Below are 24,883 nucleotides of genomic sequence, written 5' to 3'. Positions count from 1 at the left end.
CACACGTACACGCAACCATACATACATACACACACACACATACATACTATAGCCCACTTATTTTAAGTTTTAAGAGGGTTGTGCTGGGTTAAGAGAGAGAGGAAGCTGGAGAATACAGGAACAGGACTAAAATGAATTGTAAGATCACAATTCATAGCTACATTATCTAGCCGTGTCTTGAATAGGAGGAATGACAACGACCTTCCATCTCTCTCTCTCTGCACCAGCCGTAAGTGGTACGCTCTGGCAGACTATTACCTCCGTGAATGGTCACAGTCTTGGTTGTAATTTTCTGCGTTTTGACCTTCTCTCCATCTTCACTCTCCTCCTTGGTTTCTTTAATTTCAGTCTCCTCTGCTTGCACGATCAGCTCAATCTCCTTCACATCTGTGGCGAAGAAGAGGAGAGAAAAGTAGATCTATGAGTGAGAGTTGATGATGATGATGTAATCCATTGACTGAGAGTGGGTCAACACCACCCTCCAGAGGTGTGACGACAGACCATTCTATTTCAGACTACGAGCAGGGTATAAGCTAGGGTGATGGTGTAGGTAGGGGTGGTAGGGGTGGTGGGGCAGGGGCAATGGGACGGTAGGGGAGTTTAACAGAAGTGGAGTGGGAGAGTAGGAGCAGGATTTGAATGTGGTGGGATGGAGAGGGGGTAGCATGATATAAGCCAAAACTGGAACTGCTGAGGGGAGATTCACATCTGTGACGTGGAGGAGGAATCGTACGGAGATGGGTTTCTCTCACTCTCCTTGAAGAGCGAAATAGACAGACTTATACTGATAACATCTAAAGTAGGGTGTAAATCTGTCTTTCATGGCAATTTCCTTTTCTTGGGAGGGTGAGGGGGAAGGGAAGGGAGGACAAAGGCTGAACAGTCATAGACCCAAGCCATGTCAGTGAGCCCTCATATCAGACCAGTATGCCCATCCCCTGGTCCCCCCACCCACCACACCAAAAAAAATAAAAAAGGACAGATAAAAAAAAAAACAATTTATACAACAGGACTTGTAAAGTGAGATGAACAAACCTTGACCAGTTTTGTCCGCAATTTCTTTCTTGTAATCAAGGATTTCTCTCTCTGACATCGACGTGAATGGATTGGGAGCGTAGGCCGTGTACAGTACAGCCTCGTCTTGGTACTCCCTCTGGATAATTCCTTTAGACTTGGCGTAGACTTGAGCATTCGGGTCGATTGGCTGAGGTGGGTAAATCAAGGCAGACAAGGTGTGAGCTGTTAATTCATATATATACAACCCTCTGTTGTGTTTCTCTCGTCCCTCTTTTTGACCAAGACAAGAATCAGCAAAGCAAATTTGTCAGTTTAATTTTCTTCCATGTCTAATATAATATAATTCATAATTCTGTCCAATTGTAATTATAAATATAAAGGCGGCCATCATGGCATGAACATAAGACATAAAATATTACAGAAAGACTGTAAAATATACATCCCTCTCTCAAGATGGAAAGCAGAAATGTGATAGTGTTATTTTGTGATATAATGTTCATGCAGAAAGTTCATTATAATTATAATGATATGGATAAATGCATAAGTTTAATAATTCATATCAACTTTACATTTGCATATATATTCAAGCTTCACTGAGATGATAGCAAAGAGCAATAAAAAGTAAGACCCGTAACTCTTGACAGGAGGAACTCTAAACAGGTAAATTTGTCAACAACGGGTTGGAAGAAAGACAGGACCCAGTGACAAAAGCTTTTAACGATTTTTTCAACCCCAGGAAGGAAGTAATCATTGACCGTCACAAACGCCCATTACGATAATTATGACCAATTTGGACTAAAGGCAACTGTACTGCTTTCTCTTTGTTTCATAGTCTCCTTTTTAATTTCTGGTTTGTTTGTTTTTTCACTCTTCTCTCAACAGTTCAAAGAAGCTCGTCTCATTTAATATCAACGGCTTTGAAGAGTCCAAGGAAGTAGAGGAAAAGAATGCCACAAAATGTGACAACTTAACATGGTCCTGGAGTGAATGCTGATTGGTCGAATCATCCGAAAGATGAGAGCATTGTACATTAAGCAGGACACGCAGAACAACACTGACCACAAATCTTGATATGGCGTGACATGTCCCTCATTTTATTCCTCTCTGAGGGCCAACAATCTCCCATCCTCAATCCCATCCCAACCCAAGTGAAAACTTCAACGTGAAGGGAAATATTACCAGAAATTGACCCAAACAAAATTGTATTATTCAAAAGTTTTTAATTTTGTATTCATATTATATAACATTATAACAAATATTGAAAATAATAAGTTTGAAAATAAAAAGTCAATGTGAGTGCAAGCATGCCAAAAGAAAAGAAAAAAGGAATACATGAAAACTTGAAATGTGAGCAGGCACAAGCAAAGCAGTTAATGTGCAGATACATAAAAGGAGGAAGAATACAGAACCAAAACCAAAAAAAGAAAAAAGAAACCTTAATAGAGAAATGAACAAAAGCACTTCAAGTATTGAGATTTGGGCTGCTTTAATGAAGTGCTTGAATGCAGGAAATATTTTATTGACAATGCACATTTCTTGGTTTGTTTTTTTGGAGTAGTACATCCAATTTTTCAATGCTCAGATCAGAAGCAACTTAATTGGAAAATGATAACCTTTTGGCCCTTAAAACTGATAAGCATTTCCTTGTTCTTTTTCTTTGGTTTTAATTTCATTTACTTGACATCAATCTTGATGTAGTTGAAAATTTTATTTGTCTGTTTTTTGCTTTTTCAAAATTTGGTTGAAAACCTGATTGAAAACTGATTGGTATCATGTTTTTCTATAAATATTGAAGACTCAAGAAAAGAAATTATCCTGCATTTAAAATTGTCTGATCACCGGTTTGAACATCTGAGCACCACACTAGCATTGTTAAGCATTGTTTTGCTGTTAGTGTGTCAAGGAAAAGCATTTTACAGCATGTGGGTAGTGTTTTTCATCTTTTTAGCTTTGGTATACATTTTTTTTTTGATAGGCCAAAACCAGAGAGCATAAAAGCCAATGAATAGAGAGTTGAGGGTATTCAAAGCACATTTACTACTGGTAGTCACACCTGCAATCAGTAGAGTGGCTGGTAGCATTTCACTAATTGTTCAAATAACCTGTATCTGGTCAAGTAGCTACTGGATACTGGATAGCTCCCTGAAAACATTTTGATGAGTTTTACTTCAGCGCCGTCGAAATGGGTGCAATTAGCCGGTAAATGTATGATGCTTGGCATGGCAAAACATGGATGGGGCAGACATTGAGACTTTCATATTTCGAGAGGACGGAAACAAACAAACAAGCAGAGACTTAAAGTAGACTCCACATGTCGTTTTTATCACTGAATGGAGAATCGGTTGAGAGAGCATTTCAGACACGAAGACTGAATTAAAAGCTAAAAGATCAATCAATTTTGTGAAGTATTGTTTCACCTGCTACACTTTACATTAAATTCCAATTACCGCCAGGTGAACGCAATATTATGCAATATTCCGTACGAAAGCCTTGGTGTATTTCTCCCCCTCCTACCCACGCCCAAAGAGGTGCAATATCACATGGCTAATTAGCCTGATCACCTCTGTCCCATTTGTTATATGCAAGGTAAGTAAGACTTCATGATCGTCACATACATTTGATCTTTCTGTGGTTTTAAGAATTTTGATTTTGAATATTCAGGGTAGAATCTAACCCCCCCCCGCCCACCACCCATCACCCTCCACCACCAAGTGAAATGAAAATGGTTGAGGTAAACAGGGTGAAAGAGAACTTAAGTTTCTACTAATTTTTGATTTAATAATGTCCTCATAGATAATACGGAAACCTCAAGTCTGCAATATATATCCACCGTGACAAAATGATGATCTCCCAAGATGCGCTTTTGTTTTGCTTTTGTTATTAAATTGATTTCTTATACCTGTTGGCCCGGTTCCATACCGTCACGAGAATCCGACAATGGTGCATCCTGGATGACCGAGTGGGGAAGGAAAACCAAAACTTGCAACAACATCAACGACAAAGTAAATACAGACTTGTGACACGTTGTGACACGTTGTGACAACGTCATAGCAAAATAACATCATCATAGCATTTCTTTGCTGAACAGCAACAAAAAAAACGCCTAAAAATATGGCTGAATTAAAAAAAAAAAAAATTTCTCCTTTCCCCATTTTTCGGTCAAGACAACATGGCAGTTTGGAGAGAGAAAGTCAAGCAATTTTTGGGATCTAGTTTAAGGAGATCGAAGAAAGACAGGGTTCGACTGTGACATGCACTACTGTAATTTGACTCAAAGTGGAGCGATATTCCAAGCAGGCAATTTGGATTAAAGGAGCACTTTTCCCCCCAATTTTTTGTTTTTCGTAACTGTTTGTTAGCCAAACACTAAAGCTAGAAACAGTAAAAACATGGTAAAGACTAACGCTAACAGCTAATATGGACCATAGTCGGAGGTTAAAACTTCCTCTTTGTGTAATTTCTATCATTTGAACATCGATTATGTTTGTATTTGATATGGTTAACATGGTTTGGTTTTTTATTGAGATTTTTCAAGATGAATGCTACTTTAACTGAACAATAAAACATAGTCTGGCAGAATCAGAACTTTTGCAAATCTAAAAATAATACTCTTTGAGAATTTCCTGGGTATTCATTCTCTAAACTATAAGTTTCATTATGAAATTATCGTCTGGTATTTTTTTTTTTTCTTTCTGATGTTCAGCAAAGAGACACACATTACCATAAAAACATTTTTTCATGCAAAATGAGGGTGAGAGTGAAGCTTACGAAACAATATCACTTCAAAAATAATTTAAAAACAAAACACTCAATTGAAAAGAAAACAAAAGCTGCAGGCAAGTTTTCCAAACATGTGAGTTAAGTCAAACCAATCCGAAAACAACTGCAATTTGGGGATGGGGATAGGACGGAGGGAGGGTAGAGGTTGGGAAGAACAGCACTGATCAAACCGAGCTCACCAACAAAAGTAAAGCAAAGCATTGATTTATGGAAACTCACATAAAAGGTGACATGATTTCTACACTTAAAACCAACATCTCTTTGTGTAATAATTAATGAAGAATATCAAAACATGTCAAAACTGAAAGACATTTGTTTCCTAGAAAGCTGGCTTTAGTAAGTTGAGATTGATCAATTAATTCAATCTGATCAATGGAAGTTTAATCAACCTATTGATTTTAAAATGAAGTGCAACTCCAGTGGCATGTCCAAGTACTAGCTTCAGTGTCAATTTACCCACACATTTTACTGGGTGGAGTGTGGGGGGGAGGGGGAGTGGCTAATTTCTCTCTTTTTCCTGGAGCATATGTACTTTCTTGAGGTACATTCACTAATATTACCTACATAGAACCTAATGGCAGGGATGTCGAGACCATTTGTAAATTTCACCACACTTAAATAAGTACACATGAATGGTATCTTTATGACTGTCACACCAGACACATTGATAAACAAAACTGCCCCGCCCTTCCTTTTATTTTCTCTCTTTCTATTACTTAGAACTTGTTTTGGATTAACGATGGAGATTTTTAAAAGTTTTCTAAGTAAGGATACTTTAGATTTTTTTGCAGCCCATTGGTAGGTGTGGTCAAGATATTGCTTAATCAAATAACATTACAAAATTTGTTGGGATTGGGGGATAGGCCAGCCAAGCTATATCCTAACTACAGACGGAGAAAAACAAACTAAAAAAAAATAAAAGACTTTCTATTCTGAAGTTAACTGGTACCTTGAACAAACTTTACCAAATTATTAGATCTTGATCAATGCTTACAGTATAACGTTCATTCCAAGAATTTTGGGATATTCAGTTGGCTGCATTTTTTCAGTTAATTTTTTCCAGGGTTTTCTCTGCTATGTTCCTCACTGGGTGAAACAATACACTTTATTGATGTGAGGGTCGTTGAGCTGATACAGGTGGTTTACTCTCGAACCAGCGTAAAAGCTTACACGAAACTGCTGTGCTGGTATGAGGCGTGTTAGAACCCAACAGGTAACACGGACGTTTTATTCTGCCTTGTCTACAGGAGCATACCAGTACAACTGCTGTGTAACCTTACACCAATTTATTTCGGTCTTTGTCGATGAAACAAAAAACCTTTATCAGCTGACATACTCCCGAACGTAGCAGGTAAACTTTATACTGGTACGGATATCATAAACAATCTATAAACAGAAATAGGAGAGTGGCTCTGCTATTCATAACCTAAAAGGAGAGATGCAGTAATTTAGAAATGTAAGCTCTAGTACCTTTAAGACTTTATAAATAAATGCAGAGGAGGGGCAGGGGGAGGGGGAGGAGAAGAATGGAAGGTGAAGGGGGACGGAGACAAGGAAAATTTCAACGCACCTGTGTCCTGCGAGCATCTCCGTAAGTTATACCTGCCAGAACTTCAGAGATGGGTCCAGGGTGCGTCTTATCCCCAAAACGCTCTTGCCTAACCTGAAATTCAAAGGGTAGACAACATCCTCGTTGGTAACATTATAACACTTTCTATTCACAGTCTCTCTGCCATTAAGGATGAGGCATTAAACATTCATGCATTTTGCCACCACTGTCCTGGCACCAGCTGCAAGGAGCGTGTAGCGTGAGAGATAATGCCTCGGTACGTTGGATGCAGGTGTGACCCTCATCAATTATTCATTTCTGGCTAATATGATTACGGAAACTTCACCGGCACACACCCTTTGGGACATCTATCAAAGATGTCAAAATGACAGAACACACAACATAGCACTAAGAAGACACATAACATAACACTTAGCGGACATAGAATAGTGATACTAAAGAGGATGGAATTAAGAATGAAAAATTTAAGTGTCTAAAGTTCTCACAGTAAAGTTTTGAGGCTTGCTAAGGGTCTGCTGCGTGTAAAATGATCCTGGGTGGGGAGGTGGTGAGGGCGGGATGGAATGGAAATGGAAAAAAACCCACTACGCTTCAACCTGACATTAAAAGTACTAATAAGCACAATTTCAAACATTTTCTTGGGAGAATGCTCTCTACATGTGGAGAATGCTCCCTACATAAGGAGAATGCTCCCTACATGTGGAGAATGCTCCCTACATGGGGAGAATGCTCCCTACGTGGGGAGTCCCACTTCAACGAATCCAGGGCCACACCCACTGATACACTTTTGCATTATCTTTCTTTTTTTTTATCACTTTTTCTATATCATACCGGATACATCATTTACTCCTCGGAAGACCGAATAAGGGGAGAGGCGAAAAATGGGAAAGAAGTGAGAGGAATTAGGAGAAAGTGGTGAAAGTCATAAAAAAAATAATAATAAATGATAATAAAATTAAGAAAAACAGTGTATGACGTCATCAACGTACGGTTTTAGCCTTCTTCTTGTACTCCTTAGGATCTTGTCCCTGTCTTGCAAACTGTTGTGGATCTGAGAAAGCCAGCGAATCACCACTCTTGTGGTCCTTGTCACCTACCCACTGTGAAAAATGTAACGCGAGAGAAGAGTTGTGAGATAAAATCCCCTCTTGTGGATGACACAAAACCACATTGTCAAGAATGGGTGATCATCCCGTTATTCACTATGATCTTTGTTATTAACTCATAATCCCATTCCGACCAAGCTTCCCCCCACCCCCCACCCCACCTTTCATTCCCTGTCCTCCCTCTAAAAAGATCAAATTGCCAAATAAATAGCAAACAAATAGCAATCGACCAAAGGATGACTAACTTCTGATAATTCCATCTGTAGGACATTTTAGATTTAGATTTTTTTGCTTCTGAAGTGCTCAAATCCAAACATTCTCATCACCTTGGCAAGTGCCTCTTCGATGTCTTGAACTGTCAAGGTAGCCCAAAATTAAGGATTCTGTCGGGTGATGAGGTCTGTCAAACGGATGATGAGCCTACTACCGATTACATGTCACTACTACTCACGTGTATCTTCGACTTGTAGCCTTCGTCTTCCCCTTCCACTTCCTCTTTCTCTCCCCAGTCGGCATACTCTTGGGCTACCTCCACCTTGGAGTATGTGTTTGGCGTGTTCAGCCATTTCGTCTTCTCGCCGGCCTGCCTCCTGTTCAACATCTTGATCGGTGACTCATATTTGCTCTTCTCAAAATCGTTGTCATAGATGTAGGTGAAGTTGGTGGAGGCGGCTGGGTAGGCGACGTCGCTCTTGGGCTTCAGTTCGTGTCTCACAAACGGCTGGCGGTACACGTAGCCTGTTCTGTAACCCTGTCACAAATTTAAAAAGTGCCTGCGATCAAATTTTTGAGCTGGGTGCAGATCTCACTCACCCTTACTAACACCATCAGCAGCACAACATTCCTCCACCTTTGTCTTCTTTGCGGTTTTACTCATGAAATGATTACATATAAAGTCTTCCACAAGTATCTCTTTTGAAAATCTCACACATTCGCTGTCTTCGGTTGCATACAGCACCGAACTAATTGGAACATTCCGTTCCGTTTCTATGCCATTTCTATGGTATACGGCACAATTTGGCATGCAGGTGATCTTGAAAATATTTTCAAAATGGGTGGGGTGTGCGACAGATCACTTGTAGGGAGCTTCATGAAGTTCCCCCAAAACCGATAAAGTATCGATTGTGTTCAATAGCATATGAAACCATTCTGATTTTAAGTCAAGAGCTTGCCAATACTATATATATGTATTGAATCTATGAAAATATCAAGCTGTAACAATTTGTTAGAGTTTTAAAGTATGACACAAATCAAATCGAATGGTGTATCCAACCGTCCCTGATACGTCACAGCTTTTTACTTTGACTGAACGAAGCTACCTGCTTATCCACACTGACTTCACACAACTCACTGAATCATCTCACGTAATAAAGCGCATTCGCTTGGTACGCATGTGATCAAAAAGCTCATACGCTAACTAGCTACGCCATCGGTTGTCAACTAGCATAGTAAATTATTGCTATGTCTGCCAGGATCTTTAAATGCAAAAAAGGCTAGTTCCTCTGCTGCACAGAGGTTGCAGGCTGAGTGTGTTGAAATATTGCATTTCGAAATCTTACCATATTGTCCAAATGTCTCATCATGGCTTCGAACTCCAATTCACCGACCTTCAGTTTATGTCCTGTCTCACTGACCCCACCTGCGCCCTTGGCGGTCGCTTCACGGACCTTGTCTCTGACTTCATCCGGTAGGTGGATGACATTATCCAGGCCAACGGCTACGGCACGTATCTGTCACGAATAATGAATAACAGAACGGTAAAATGTTTGAATGCAGTGTGTTGTTAAATTATCGAATGCGGGTCTTACGAGCGACCTTAATAACCTCTCTTATTCCTCCTTTGCCATTCCTTGTTGCGACATTGCTCTGCTGGTCCCTTACACTGCTAAGGAGCTTCTTATATATGCCCTCTAATGAAATGAAACTCAAGCAATTTCAGATAACATCATACATGGTTGCCGAAGAAACCATCCGTTTGGCATTCAACTTCAAAAATACAAGACCCACTTAAGAGTCCTTTCTGGCTTAAATCCAGTTGGACTTTCAACCTTCTTAAGAAACCTTAGAATCTTTAGCAAGTGAACCTCTGGAAGCATTTTGTCTTCCATCTCTCTGGCAAGGGACAAAAGAGCTCAATACTGCCATTACAGAACAAACACAGAAATGCACTTCTCCTTGAATAGGCAAATATTTGAGCAACTGTCTGTCTGGGCAATAATACTTCATTTGTTCCCAATCCAAAATTTTTTTTGTCTGTCAACAAAACTGGACCAAACTTGGCTATTTGATAATTTGCTCTTTAAGGGACAAAACAGATGTCAACTTCTCTATGGTGGATATAACCGATGCCTGGATTCTGCAAGGCACCATGATAGCAAATAGGCATATATGCATTATGTAATACTGCAGTGAGGGACAATAGAAGCATCGTAACACTATCGGGGAAAACGGATGTTTGTGTTTAGGCGTCTTCTCCAAACGATTTTATAGGGAATCCTGTGGACGCCTGCGGGCGCAAGCTGAGCTCATCAAACTTACTAAGACCCTCGGGAGCAATCCCAGCTTTCCTTTCATGATGTTAGTGTCATCAGATTAACTTTATTAGAAAGCAGATAATCCGCTTTGTACCGACCATTGTTTGTTACCCAGACTCGACAAAAAAAAACCACACACACCGATTGATAAAATTATAGGTTGACAAAACCCAGACAACCAACTCTTGATGCTGCAGGGAGAAGAGAGGACCAAGTACTCCCATTCCTGCCCATCAACACCCCCCCCTTCCCCCACCACTTGTAATCCCAACCCACTAGTAAGCTGTGTTGCTGAACCTTCAAGACAGACAAATAGAAAACTCAATTATGACTTCATAAAAGATCTCTAAGAGAATTCTTTTCCCACAATTTCAACTGGTAGCTTTCTAAGGATTTACAGTAGCCAAAAGACCCCTGGATTCCAAGGTCAATAGTGAAACACATCTTCCAGGTGGGTAACCTTGCCCTTGGGGTCAGACATCAAAAAGAATATTATGGGAACTTTATCGATGAATGTCAACATTATTAGTGCACATACATGTTAGAAAGCAAACATCTCCCTACTATGCCTTAATCCAAATCCATAAATCCGATTTGGAGTCGGCAAGTCGCATCAAGACTGGCTATTATTCCAGCCAAACGTACTTTTTTCAACCGCTGTTATTTTCTTTTCATTTTCATGGAGCAGGCTTTGCTATTGCAGGTGGCTTTCTGCTGTTACTCAGAGCATAGTTCGACTCGGGGGGAAAGCACACAAAAGTTTGCACAGAAGCGGAATCCTTGGAGGTGAGGAGAGTTCAGGAGAGTGTAATGACTACATATTGATAGACGAGCAGACTATGCTAATGGCAAAATCAAGTTCCGTGTAGGCTAGGAGAAACATTCATTCCCAAGACCCTAAATCTTCCAAATTAATTACATTGTTTTGAAACAGTCTGAAAATTTCAGAAGACTATTCTCAGTGAAGAGGTCCATATCAAAGATTAACTCAATCCATACCATTTACTTTGTGTTTGGAGTTGACTAATCTTGTCCCTTTCCCTCCAACTCCCCCCCCCCACCTCACCCCATTCCCAGCTCCTTAAGAAACAGCTTTAAAAATGAAAAATGTAACTTTCACAGGTCTCCAAAATATTCTGGAACGGAGGAGAATGAACAAGCTGTAACATAACCCAGAGAACATTCGGTCCTCACACACTGCTAAGTTTTACAAGCTATCTGACCACGTTGGACCAAGTCCAGCTTATTCTTTACCTGTATCTCGCATGCTGCTACACAGTTGAGGGCTAGGAAGTACGCCTCCTCAATGGACCCACCACAGCAGACGATACCATGGTTACGCAAGAATAGGATCTTGTTTTTGGGTCCGAGGGCCCTGATGATTTGATCTTTCTGTTCCTCTTCGACCACGATCCCTGTGTAGTCATAGTACGAGACCTCGCCACAAATCAAGGCTTCTTGACTGATCGGCAAAAGGCCACACTTCATAGTTGAGACCTGTCACGATTTAAAGTAAAAAATTTCAAAATCCTCCACAATCTATGACATCTTTGCTTTTAACGATTCGCTTTGGTCACCAACTTGCAGGAAGGCAGTGGCAGCGGAACCGGGGGGGCTTGGGGGGGCTCAGCCCCCCCAATGAAAAAGTTGAGGGGGCAAATGCATGATAAGCCCCCCCAATATTTACCAAGGCTCCGAAACGTGCATCTGCCCATTTTTCAATGCATTCTTGTCGATCTGTCCGATGCACACGTATACTATATAGGTGTAATAATTAAATATAATAATTGATTGTCTGTATCATGCCTCATCGAATATTAGTGTTTTAAATAAGAGGGTAATAAGCTAAACGCTACACTCATCAACATTTGCGTTTACACTACGAGTACATGCAAGGCGTGGAACATGGCTTTATGTTTAAACGCAATCAATTATTAAACGAACAAAAACACAATATTAGCATTTCACCTGTACTGTATAGGGTACATGCATTCATGACATGATGACAGTGCTAGGTCATAGAAATTTGTTGGCAACTGCACATGGTTTTGGAATTACCCATTTGTTGACCTTTAGAAATGCTTTCTGTTTTTTTTATGACATTTATTTTATTCAGGGGCGTCGGAGCCGGTACGGGCAGGTCCGGCGAACGCCGGACCAATATTCACGACGCAAAAAAAATAAAGTAGGACTAAAAAGTGGAGAAAAAAAAATTGGAGGTATATGTTTCAATAAATTTCAATAATGATGACGGCAAGTAGGCTAAATGTGACTACTCTGGCATGGCAGGGGTCTTGTTTTCAAGCTCGGGAAGTGCCATTTCCTGCAATCTGTGAGGCATATTTTCAAAATTTTCTCCATTACGCTACGCGCCAACCATGGTGGCGCGTAGCGTATAGTTTGACCTACCAAACGTCCCCCGATAATTTTGATAGTTGGCCACACTCTGAACCGCCGTACCAATCAAAAATAGCTTCGGACGCCCTTGTAATTATTGCATTTAATTGCAAGTAGTAATTTACTTCACTCAAAAACGTCTTTGCGAGTACACGTCGAGTAATAGCTACTCTCTTAAAACACCATCGAATATACAAATTACAATGTTTTTACGTGCAATCTGAGAAATTGCAGGCTTGAGACCCATGTTTTAGGGCTAGATATTCGCAGCATAAAACACTCGGGAAGTGCCGTTTCCGGCCATCTGGGGGGTTTGAAAAACCCAAAATTTTCTTGTACGCTCCGCGCCAACCGATGGTGGCGCTCCGCTTAGATAGTCTCCACATCTTAGCCCCCCCAATAATTTTTCCGTTCCGCCGCGCCTGCAGGAAGGGGTAATGCTAGGCAAACATATTGAATATTCAAAGAACATTTCAAAATCCTCCATAATCCATGACATCATTGCTTTTAAGGTAGTTTTTTTCATGTTTTTTTGTGGTCAGCAAATTTATAAAGCCAACCAGGTATTAATCAAAACTGGACTGCACTTTGTTCAAACTAAATGCATTGATCATTTCTACTGAAAACTAACTGGCCAAATTTTCTTACCTCACTTCAATTTCTAATTGAAAGTTATTCGAAACGCGACAAGTCGAGCTGAAGATCTTTATAAAAAAAATGATCAAAATCCAAGTAAAGAAAAAAGGAACCTGCTCTCAGAATCATGAAAGTAGTTACAAAGGTAGATACTCACAGCAGCGGCTGCCGAAGTGTGCACGTGTAAAATGCATTTAGTATCTGGTCTGGAATTGTGGATTGCAGAGTGGATTGTGAAGCCGGCCAGGTTTGGGCCGTACGTAGTTGTACCTTGTTGCACGATATTCCCAAGCGTGTCTATCTTGATGAGCGAGGACGCTGTTATTTCACTGTACAGTAATCCAAACGGATTTATAAGAAAGTGATCTTGTTCGGCGCTTACTCTTGCCTGGAAAATGAGAATGAAAAAGATCAAGTCAGAGCGATGCCAAGTATTGTCGCCGCCGCTACGCTGGTAATCACCGAGGGCAACTGCCTCCATAAAGGTCTAAAAACGTGAACCGTGATGGACGAGAATATAGACGATAAAAATTTACAATTGATGATTAAGTGTCGAGTTTATACAAGGGGTACATAATACTACTCTTTACAAGATCAAAGCCTTTTAACTTGCCCCATTGATCACCTACAATACCTTATTAGCTTATGCTTCATTGCGTATCCTCACTTCAATGGACAACACCACTAAACACAACACAAAAGGTTTAACTTCAAAAGAACCAAAAGGGTTATTATTCAGTTATGAGGGCCAAACACTAGATGGAAAAATCTATGGTGTTTTACTAGTTCTTGCCAAGGTTAGGTACATGCAGAACACAGCTATCATTGTAGGCCTCCCATAACATGAGACTGCAAAGCATGCTGGAACCTTTGCTCAGCTTTAAATGTAGTGATGTGAATGTGGATCAGGCCCTGACATATGAACACCCCCCCCCCACTCGATCCTCGTCTATCCTGGGGTAACTTCTACCAGAATCACACCACAGGCTCGGTGTTCAAAAAAATAATCATAATAATATTACGCAGCTTATTGTGTTAGTGCCTCTCCTCCAAGTGAAAAGACCCTCCTCTTCCTGTTCAGTGATCAGGAGCACAGGGTCTGATGTTAACGTGCCAGGGTTTGACATCAATGTAATGCTTAACACTGAACCTGGCCTTTAGAATGCATTTCTCGCTTTAGGTAGATAACTCCACCCTTTTTAGTTCACAGTTAGGAATACAAACTGGATTTAACTGGGAAGACTTTGCAAAAAGTGGGTAATAACATCCTGTTTAAAAACACCTAAAGTACCTTGACATGTTTCCCAGGGCTGACATATTTTAAATTTTTCATCTTGTGAACTTTGAACCTCGAGTGTTATCAAAGGCTTAACTTCACACAACCTGTGGAATAAATCCCATACTAACCATTCAGTGTTGTGTTTCCACGGCAACAAACTCATCACATCTTTTCAAGCAGTTATTCCACAATAACACATTTTCTTATTATGATATAACAAGAGGACTTTTCGTTCACACAGGAAGCCTAGCAATTGTGGAAAATTTTTGATTACTCCTCCTACGAGCCTGATATTCAAGTTTCAGTATAGAATGTAAGAAATACTTCTGCAAGATAAAGCCTACAATAAGGCTGTAATGTACATGAACAGAGTATTAATGCCTTTGATGAATACATCTCCATACAGTATAATCAATCAAACAGGAGAAAACTCACATCTCATTATTACATATATATATATGTATATATATGAATGTGTGTGCTACTGTCGCACATGCCGTGTGCTTATCGGTTACAGTGTGATGGGCTACCTACAGACAGTATAATGTGCAACAGGGACATATATGCACAAGACAATTTCATTTGCACTCAACATGTTTCAACCATAAGGCACTGTGCACACAAACATGTGCTTCATTCCATGGAAATGGGCGTGGCACTGTTCCAGAATTCAAAGATACATCTGTATTTGCCAGTTTAAGATTATTATAAACCCATATACAAGATGTTACCATCACATGATGCTACATAAGACAGTTGACAAATGACACACAGGAGCTATGGTTAGTGATATGACATAGGCAGATATTATGATGTAAAGGGATGATTTATTAGAAACAAAATCTGTATTACTCTGTGCGAGTAGATCCTTCAACCCTGCCGCTTCAAGAATTACAATTCGTATTCCATTTTGATCTGATCTGGATGCTTGCAGGAAGATACAACTATAATTAAATATGACACATCCACAATGTAGCGATATCATACTAGCCGTCCGGACATAAATCATTTATACACAGAGAAACGAGTTAATAATATGATACTTAATGAGTGACACTGGGTTTTCGACTCGTAGAAACTTGAATACGAGTCGATGTGTGCGTGTGTGTCTGTGTGGTTGTGTGTGTGCATGATTTTCGTGGGGGAAAAATCTGAACTTTCTACCGCAATCAGCTAGGACACAATATGCATTCTCATTAAAGATTACTGCACCGATCTCTCGGGATATAAAAAAAACCCTGAGGGTTGCAATGGCATTTCCAAAGTTCTCCTACATGAATCTTTGCTGTTGTTATGATTGAACACGATCAAAAACGAGAAAACAGACAGTTTGACTGAGCTTTTATTACAAAAACAACAATTCAATAAACAGAAGGATGGAGCGTTCTTGATTACAGTGTACAGTAGGTAAAGAAGGAGGAGATTTTACTATTAACCAAGAAATACGTGCACGGGGAAGGAATCGAATCGGCAGAGAACGTGTTTGCATATTCGGCAGAGATAGCTACACTGTGCTGGAGTTATGGTAGTGCCTTGCTGTGTCCTGACTGGGGCTAGTTAGTTATTGATCTCCGTTGGCAGAGATACTGTAGCTACACTGTGCTGGAGTTATGGTAGAGCCTTGCAGTGTCCTGGCTGGGGCTAGTTAGGGATCTCGGTTGGATGAGATAGCTACATTGTGCTGGAGTTATGGTAGTGCCTTGCTGTGTCCTGGCTGGGGCTAGTTAGGGATCTCAGTTGGCAAAGATAGCTACACTGTGCTGGAGTAATGGTAGAGCCTTGCAGTGTCCTGGCTGGGGCTAGTTAGGGATCTCGGTTGGATGACATAGCTACACTGTGCTGGAGTTATGGTAGTGCCTTGCAGTGTCCTGGCTGGGGCTAGTTAGGGATCTCGGTTGGATTGAGATAGCTACAGTGCTGGAGTTATGGTAGTGCCTTGCTGTGTCCTGGCTGGGGCTAGTTAGGGATCTTGGTTGGCAGAGATAGCTACACTGTGGTGGAGTTATGGTAGTGCCTTGCAGTGTCCTCACTGGGGGTAGTTAGGGACCTTGGTTGGATGAGATAGCTACACTGTGCTGGAGTCATGGTAGTGCCTTGCTGTGTCCTGGCTGGGGCTAGTTAGGGATCTCGGTTGGATGAGATAGCGACACTGTGCTGGAGTTATGGTAGTGCCTTGCTGTGTCCTGGCTGGGACTAGTTAGGGATCTTGGTTGGCAGAGATAGCTACACTTTACTGGAGTTATGGTAGTGCCTTACCCTGTCCTGGCTGGGGCTAGTTAGGGACCTCGGTTGGCAGAGATAGCTACACTGTGCTGGAGTAATGGTAGTGCCGTACCGTGTTCTGACTGGGGCTAGTTAGTGATCTTGGTTGGCAGAGATAGCTACACTGTACTGGAGTTATGGTAGTGCCTTACCCTGTCCTGGCTGGGGCTAGTTAGGGATCTCGGTTGGATGAGATAGCTACACTGTGCTGGAGTTATGGTTGTGCCTTGCTGTGTCCTGACTGGGGTTAGTTAGGGATCTTGGTTGCAGAGTGTTTATCGTTGGTTCACACCTAAACAAAATCTAGGATTTTTTCTAATAATTTTTTAAATAATTTCTAATAACATCATCTAAAATCTTATCTTGACTAATCCTGCTTAGGGTTGGTAAGACTGCTGGAAATTGACATTCAAACACAAACTACTGCTTAACTTTAAAGCAGCATGATAAGATACATAAGCAATTAATTAATTTATGCAGTAAATAGTGATGAATATTATTGTGATTAGTTCCTCTAAAGAGATCTAGATATGACTAGATTGATAATTATTGGAAAAAAAGCCATTTGTTTCAGTCCAGCGTGACCTTGTTAAATATTCCTGGTAATCGGCAAACTATGCTGGTTGGCAATGCATAATCAAGGCTAATTAATTTAATTATTAAACTGAGGCACAAGGGCAACACCAATAGTGTCAAGCTTTACGATTCACTGAAAGTAATAATACTGGCAAAAAGAAACCTGCCACGATACAAGTCTATGAATATTTACATAATAGATCTATCTTTAATACTACAGACCAAAGTAAAATTGGAAGGCAAGTAAAGCTCATGGACAAACAAATCTATTTTGAAAATCTCCTGTAATCTAAATATATATATATGTTTTTTACAGACACAGAGTGAAAAGCAAAAACTGCAGGTCCCTAAATTTCTAACTGGGTTTTCATAACTTCTGAAAGCTCAATACAGGAAGCACAAAAAGTTTGAATATTTCTCATACATGAACATTTTTGGCTTTATGAATTGAGGAAGTTTAAGAAGACTAAAATTCTTCCATGTGTATAAACAATAAATAATATATTAAAGAAAAAAATAAAGAAAACATACCTAAATAAATCTCATGCTTTCTCTACAAAAAAACAAAAAAAATACATTAACATACCACCAACACTCTTTGCAATAACTTTATTCTCTGGCTTCATTACAGACACCACCAACATGTACTGTACCCTTTTATCAGCCTTAGTGAGCTACCTACCCTAAAGCTATTCCAGAAACAGACATCCAACAAGTGTGGCGGCGGTGGCACACTACAACAGACACTACACCCATGGCTTTGAGATCACCGATAATACCAAATGTACTCTGATAAATTTAGCATCATCGGCTTGACGACAATGCAATTAAACCCATTTCTCCAGAGTCCGGGCACACATAATGACTTGCGTAAGGACAGGAGTGAACCACTGTACGTATACATATATACTGTATTACACACTACCCTATCGAAAACGTACGCAACGACTGCAGACTACAACAAAATTCATGACGATGTAACATACTGAATATATATTATATGCATATATATGTATATTATACATATGTAGAGTTGGCCACTTGCACTGTCTTGGTTTCAGACAATCTCTCGAGTTCATTAATATTCTCCTCCCATGCAAACAACGCCGAAGATGAGGCGGGCTTCGTTGATCGAGTGGAGATGTCGATGTAGTCTCCACTCCAGTGCTGCGATCGTGCAGCTGCAGAGACAGACGAATCAGTGATTATTCACCGTTTTTCAGGCGTGGCTTTGATCGACCTTGCACAAATCTACAAAGCTTCAGAGAAGATTCTGTTTGTATTGATCCAAGTAAATTGAGGTGTTTTTCTTAAGGAAACTCGCCAATAATGTCGCTTTTGGATCATTTCTCTCTTGACAGATTCCCAGACTTATTTATAGTTAATCCTGTGGCAAGAGTTCTCATTTGAAACATAAAACACAGAGAGTTTAGCTAAAACAGTAAATCAATGAACTGTTGCTGCAGTACAGGATATGTGAAAGGTTCCAGCAAGACAATGTTAACCATACATGTACACTTGCTATAGAGCCTCAAATTCTTGTGCAAAAGTAAATAAATTATTATTAAAGTTGGATAAAGAAGAAGAAGAAACAATTTTTTTTTTAAATACAAAACAAATTACTTCCCAAAAAATAAAAATAAAGTCAATCTTGTTTAAGTATAATCTTTTAGGATGAGATTTTAAGCACTACTTTTTTGGATAATCCTTATCTACTTTTCTTAAAAAATAGTTTTTTAAATTTGCTCCAAAGATTTATTTTTAACCAAAATGCCTACTTCATTCATCCAAAATATATGAAAGAATATAAGTCAACTGACCCAATTGCATAGTAATTTAGAACATCTTTTCACATCACAAACTGCAGAGCTATTTATCTTTTCAAAAATCAAAATAATCAAAGACTACAGCAGACCTGAAGAATCTGGAGAAAAACCATCATGTTGGACCAGAACTGAACAGATAACCTTTTGCCCAATAGCTATAATAATTTGAAAATATAATGTATCTATTAGCAATGTTACATAAACTAATTATTGCATTAAATCACATCCATGCAAACTTATGATGTTCTGGGCGGTTAGCTGAACAAGGGGATCAAAACTTCTGTGCAAGATGGCAAAAAAATACAAATGTCAATGGGTAACCATGGAAACATGATTTATGATTGACAACTTTTCGCAAATCAAAATAATCAAAGTCTACAGCAGACCTAAAGAAGAATCCTAAGAAACAACAGGATGGACCAGATCTCGACCACCTAACAAAACATAACCTTTGCCCTATAGCTATCATAATTTGAAGATATTATGTTTCTATAGCAATGTTACATAAACTATCATTTATTGCATTAAATCACATCTATGTGCAAACCTATGATGCTCTAGTAGGTTAGCTGAACAAAGTATCAAAACTTCTGAGAAAGCTTGAAGAAACAAACATGTCAACTGGGTAACCATGGAAACATGATTTATGAAGAAGTTTAAATACTGTCACCCTTTTTCAAAGAAAAAGAGCTGGATTTATGGTTCACTAGTAGATTAGACCTGTGTGTTTCATTAGATGTACACAAACTAGTTTTAGATTGCTTCCCAATCACAAATTTACAATGGAAACATTATACCATTAGAGTAGCCTGGTTTTCTACAATATGTCATCACACAGACAACCTGTCACTACCCCGGTCAGTTAGATTCGTTTTCCATATCTGCAGTCCTTAAAACTGCACTTATATATTAGTATGTTTATGATACTCTGCAGATCAATCCATGACCTATGATGTAATAACAATCAATCTCTAATTATGTATAAGTACAGCTCATCACCTGAATGTGTTTGCATAATTACTACATGGGAGCACAAGCAATGCAATATAAGTATTCAAGCAAAGGCAAAGCTAGGTTGGGCTACTGTATACATATAGTACCCTGTACATAATGACACTACATAATGACACTACATAATGACACTACACCAATAGCAAATGACAACAAATGACTCTTTGGAGAGCCAGCAAATATGGGGACGCGCCCTACCTCCCCCCATCCCACCCCCTATTTAATATGGTACAATATATCAAAACCATCTGCATGCATGACTGCAGCCAAATTGCCATGTGCAGAATTGAGTAGATTCTAAGTTTTGATCTTAAGATTTAAGGATGCAGGCACTTTTGAATTCACACAAAGGACCTTAATAGGAATGTTTACTAAACTTCAATTATTTTGCTTTTAACATTGTTAAACCATGAGTAGAATACATCTGAGAGATGAATCAACAGAATGGGGAATACTATACTTGAACAACACAGTATTGGGTATCCTATTGATGACCTTTCCAGAAATAAGAGTAAGTATGCCCCCTGTTCATGAGGTTGGAGTGCAAAAGGAAGGGGAGGGGAGGGGGAAAAGGTGCATGCCATGAAACGGACGTGAAAAGATGTACCCAATCCAATGCCTACAAAGGGATCCCTCAGAGCGCATACAGGCCTACCAGAATAACTTTAATAAATTTTCATGTTTCTCAAGCAACTTTAATCCCAGATTCTGACAGTTTCAATAATTATTTGTAATTATTAGTGTACTGTACTTTTAGTCTTTCACTTTGCAGTATAAATGTTTCACATTCAGTAACATCTTTGAAACTGATGGGATTCATAACGAAGATTTAACGTAGAGGAAGAGCGCTGTGACAGGCAGCGGTAACTGAAGCCGATACATGATAGTTTCCTCCCTCCGGCCTAACGGCTTCCATGCCAGATGACAGCTCCACGGGGAAAAATAAACTGGAGACCTTGAATTGAACCCATCTGATGATCTGGTAATTAGTATGTGCACCGATCATTTCATTTCAAAGGTGCTCGCTGTTAAAACTTCGCTGTTTTGCTGTTCATTGTATATCCTGGACTCTCAAAACATGTCTGAAAGCGTTTATTTCAGATGGTAAAAATTTGTAAAAGTGAGATCTAAAATGAAAAAATTAAACTAATACAATTCCTATCTTTAAATAAGTTTTAGTGGTTAATCGGTTATCAGTTGATTGCAAGTTTTCTTAGCTTAATAAAGCTTTCTCCAATAACCCTGTACACTCCTGAGATTGTAGCACCGAATATATTATCAAAGCTGGTTCTAAACTTCTATCAGGCCTACTATGTGTGTGATGCTGAGGATGTATCAACAACGAAAAAGGATAAACTCTCCAGTTCAATCATATCAATTTCTCTGACTACAGAAAACTGTCAGTTTCTAAAGGAAGGGGATGACATTCCAGTCAGTTAACTACATCTACCTAAATTATGACAGGTGTATCAAACATTGCAAATGATTTTGAGATGTCTGTCTTGTCTCACCGAAACTACTCTTGAATTAGTATTAAACCAATCGACATCAACTTGTTTGTTACTTTTGATGTATCCAGAACATAACAATAATACTAACCAGAGTGAAGACCCCTCCCCCAGGGGTTACTTGCCTCGACAGGATATGCAGAACAAGCTTTCAAATAGTTGACTTATTCTGGTATATTCTATAGATATATAATATATCTATATATGTATCTTGCAGAATGTTTTAGCAGGGAACTGCTACTTGGTGACTAACTCTTCTTCAAAACTTCTTCTAAATCATCTTTAGGTGAAGGATTATAAACACAAGACAGTCAACAAGATCATTATCAGTGACCCAATTGCTCTAAAGGAACCAGTTTACTTACTAAAGATCACAGCAGTTTTGTCAAATTTGCCAGACACAGAGAAGTCTGCACATTCAATTCCTACCAGTTAGAAAATATTGTAACAATTTCTGTCACTACATCTATAGATGATCAGTTAATGGTTGACCTGTTGTTAAGGTCAAGTGGTCAAACTTGATCAACTGACTTCAGCTTACTGCCTGTATATAATGGTCAAAAGGAATCATTTTTAAATGGTGCTTTGCAGATAATCTTTGACCTCTTGGTTAGCTGAAATTAGCAATGACTTCTTACAGTTTTTTGTACAGTTATATGGTGAGAGGCAAAGTTTCCTATCGTGAGATATTGGTTTTCAGGGTTTGACCTCTGATGACTTTAAATGACCTTTGACCTACACCAAATTGAATATAATCTTTACACTACCAAAAAATAAGGCAATCAAACCATGCATATGAGCTCCTTTGTCGTTCAGCTTTTGGAGATGCAGCATTTGGCAATTTTACATTTTGCCCTCCTGCTGACCCCAAATGACCTTTGACCTCCCCCCAAAACAATTTTTTTCTTGTACTAATTATTGGGAAGCCACATGCCAAATATGGGAACTGTAGAGGTAACCCATCTTGTGATGTCGTGTTTACAAGCTAGGGCGACACATTCACACACACACGCCAACTGAGACTGCATCTATAGGTTACTTGCCAGCCTACAGCAAGTCACCAAAAACAGGCGTGCCATGTCATTGGGACTTGGGACTGAAAATCCTGACTCCTGATATAAACCTATCCTGGAGTGTGCAGTGACGTCAACGGGTAGGTACAGTACAATAGTGCTCCCAGAGTAAGACAAGCTCACTCTCATCTGGAATGCACTTTACCATTGACGACGTCGTCGATGAATTCATCCTAGAATTCCTAAAAGTAGACTAATTAACTTTTCTTCTTAGACATCCTAGAGATTTTGGGTGCATCTTTCGGCGATTTTAGCAGTTTCTGCGGTTTAATATGCTGATGGCACTGTAAGTATGGGAGATATGCTGTTAATAAGAAATTCAGCACTGTTTGCTCGCCCGCTGCTGTAGTGGGTAATTGACCAGACCAAAAATGGAGACAGCTGTACCCTGGAGGAGAGAGAGGCTCCTAGGATTGCCAGCATCAACATTAACTACGTACAAGGCAGTAGGAATAACGACACAAAACCGGGTTACCATGATAAACAACATCATGAACAGATGCATATATAAATATCTGACTTAAAGAATAACACATCACAGAAATATAACCAAAACTGGAGATTAATCCCTCACACTAACAAATAACAATGAAAGCTGTAGTTTGGATTAAATTAAAACATTGCATTATTCTAACCAAGTCACAAATGTAACTATATATATTCAAGAATAACAAATTAGGAACAATAGTCTCCATAATAAGGTAATAGTCATTATAAGGTAAAAGATAAAAATGAACAATTTGCGCTGCATTATAGCAATGTTTTCTATATAAAGTACTGTGGTTTTCATGACATACAGCTAAATTAAAACTCTGGAATGCTCCTTTAAGGCTAACTTGACAATGACTCAGCTAATCAGTACATGCCCAAATGTTAATCCATTGTTTAACCAATCCTTTATTTCCTCTAGTATTCCGCTGCACTGCGGAGTCACCGATAACTCGGCCTAATTGTTTGCTTTTTTCCATTTTTTTTCCAAATCCAACCCTCACCTTTTCTCTGTCAATGTACAATTTTTTTTTTATGTTTTCTTGTTGTTACTCCTTAGCTAACTTTCTATTCCTGTTCTACAAATGCTGCATGAATTTCAAACAATGGCTTGAATGCGACATGGGTTTACAGACTATATTGATTATTTACTAAACCTTGGATGCTTTTGTCTTTCAAAGGTCACCTAATGGTACTCTTCATTATTCAAACACAAAACCCATGCAACCCGACGTCTACGTCAAAGTAAACATTTTTTCACCCTCAGTGCAGAAAACGACACTCCTTTACCTAATGTACATGTTAGGCACTGAAAACATCATTTAACATGTCATTCAGTATATAGATACCTAATATTGTCTGGTGTCTGTTAGTATTTCGGTGATGGTAAAAGTGCAAGCCACTAACACACTACTTGTAGTACAGCAGAAACATAGTGTATGAAAGGAACAGTCCTGTATTCAACTAATTTAATAGAAAAATGAGTTTTCTTGATCAAGTTTTAACAAATAGGGGCAAAAAGGAATCTTATGGTTGCTTGTACTTAGTTCAGTTTTCTTTTGTTTTTGTTTCATGTATTATACACAATTAGAGAAATACCACCTCACATCCTTGTTAATAGGTTACACAACGGATGCATCGTACATGCTTCAAAACCTAATTGTTGACTGCTGCTGTTTACATTATGGTACTAAAAAATAATAATAATCACAGGTAAAAAAAAAAACACAGGAAAGATTCTAATAACTGAGACCTTTGTACTTTAGCCCCATCACAGTAATTTTGTTGAAGTCTATGGCTGACGAATATAAATAGTTCTGGCTTTGTATTTTTCAAAAATGATGAAACCTATTAACATCAAACCAGCAGCCTTCATCGTTGAACCCTACCCTTCCATTGTAATACAGCAGTGTCGTACACTGTTTTTGTCTTCTCAAGGCAGGCTTCACGTTCTGTTTGTCACTCTCACTCTCCCCCCTCGGCCTCTCTGTCTTCTATATCCCTCCTCCTTCATTATGATAACATTAGACAATGACTAGAAATAACATGAACCTATCCCTAATAAATAGTGTGACTTGCCACAAGTTGCCAGACAAAATACAGAAACACCTGTTCAAACCTACAGGGTAAATTTATATGAACAGGCAATAAATTGCTGCAGTATCCATGCTTCAAAACTGTATACAGCTGCAGGAGGGAGGGACGATCAGCCAATTGTTCGTAGTACATGGGCATGGTGTGCAGCGCCAGTAAGCTGACGCAGCAGTAGAAGGAAACCAACAGCATCGTGGGAAATAAACTGGAGCATACATGTGCATCC

The 24,883-nt window shown here is 39.3% G+C and overlaps 1 protein-coding gene across 6 annotated transcripts in view; it reads right to left on the bottom strand.

The window, feature by feature from the left end:
- LOC139967396 (gamma-adducin-like) overlaps nucleotides 1-24,883 on the bottom strand; it is a 72,954-nt gene that overhangs the window by 5,135 nt on the left and 42,936 nt on the right. For 5 of the 6 annotated variants that reach the window (XM_071971136.1, XM_071971140.1, XM_071971137.1 and 2 more), the window contains 9 exons: nucleotides 13,198-13,428; nucleotides 11,262-11,504; nucleotides 9,033-9,203; nucleotides 7,925-8,224; nucleotides 7,357-7,467; nucleotides 6,368-6,460; nucleotides 3,917-3,964; nucleotides 1,036-1,204; nucleotides 259-387 (listed from right to left, as the gene is read on the bottom strand). In XM_071971136.1, coding sequence (XP_071827237.1) covers nucleotides 259-387; nucleotides 1,036-1,204; nucleotides 3,917-3,964; nucleotides 6,368-6,460; nucleotides 7,357-7,467; nucleotides 7,925-8,224; nucleotides 9,033-9,203; nucleotides 11,262-11,504; nucleotides 13,198-13,428 — 1,495 coding nt within the window. The remainder of the gene's footprint in view (nucleotides 1-258; nucleotides 388-1,035; nucleotides 1,205-3,916; nucleotides 3,965-6,367; nucleotides 6,461-7,356; nucleotides 7,468-7,924; nucleotides 8,225-9,032; nucleotides 9,204-11,261; nucleotides 11,505-13,197; nucleotides 13,429-24,883) is intronic. The other variant, XM_071971141.1, reaches the window with a different exon arrangement.

This window comes from Apostichopus japonicus, chromosome 5, assembly GCF_037975245.1.
Source record: "Apostichopus japonicus isolate 1M-3 chromosome 5, ASM3797524v1, whole genome shotgun sequence".
In the NCBI taxonomy this organism is placed as follows: Eukaryota; Metazoa; Echinodermata; class Holothuroidea; order Aspidochirotida; family Stichopodidae; genus Apostichopus; species Apostichopus japonicus.
The sequence above is the reverse complement of the archived record's forward strand: the minus strand, read 5'-3'. Positions and strand labels throughout refer to the sequence as shown.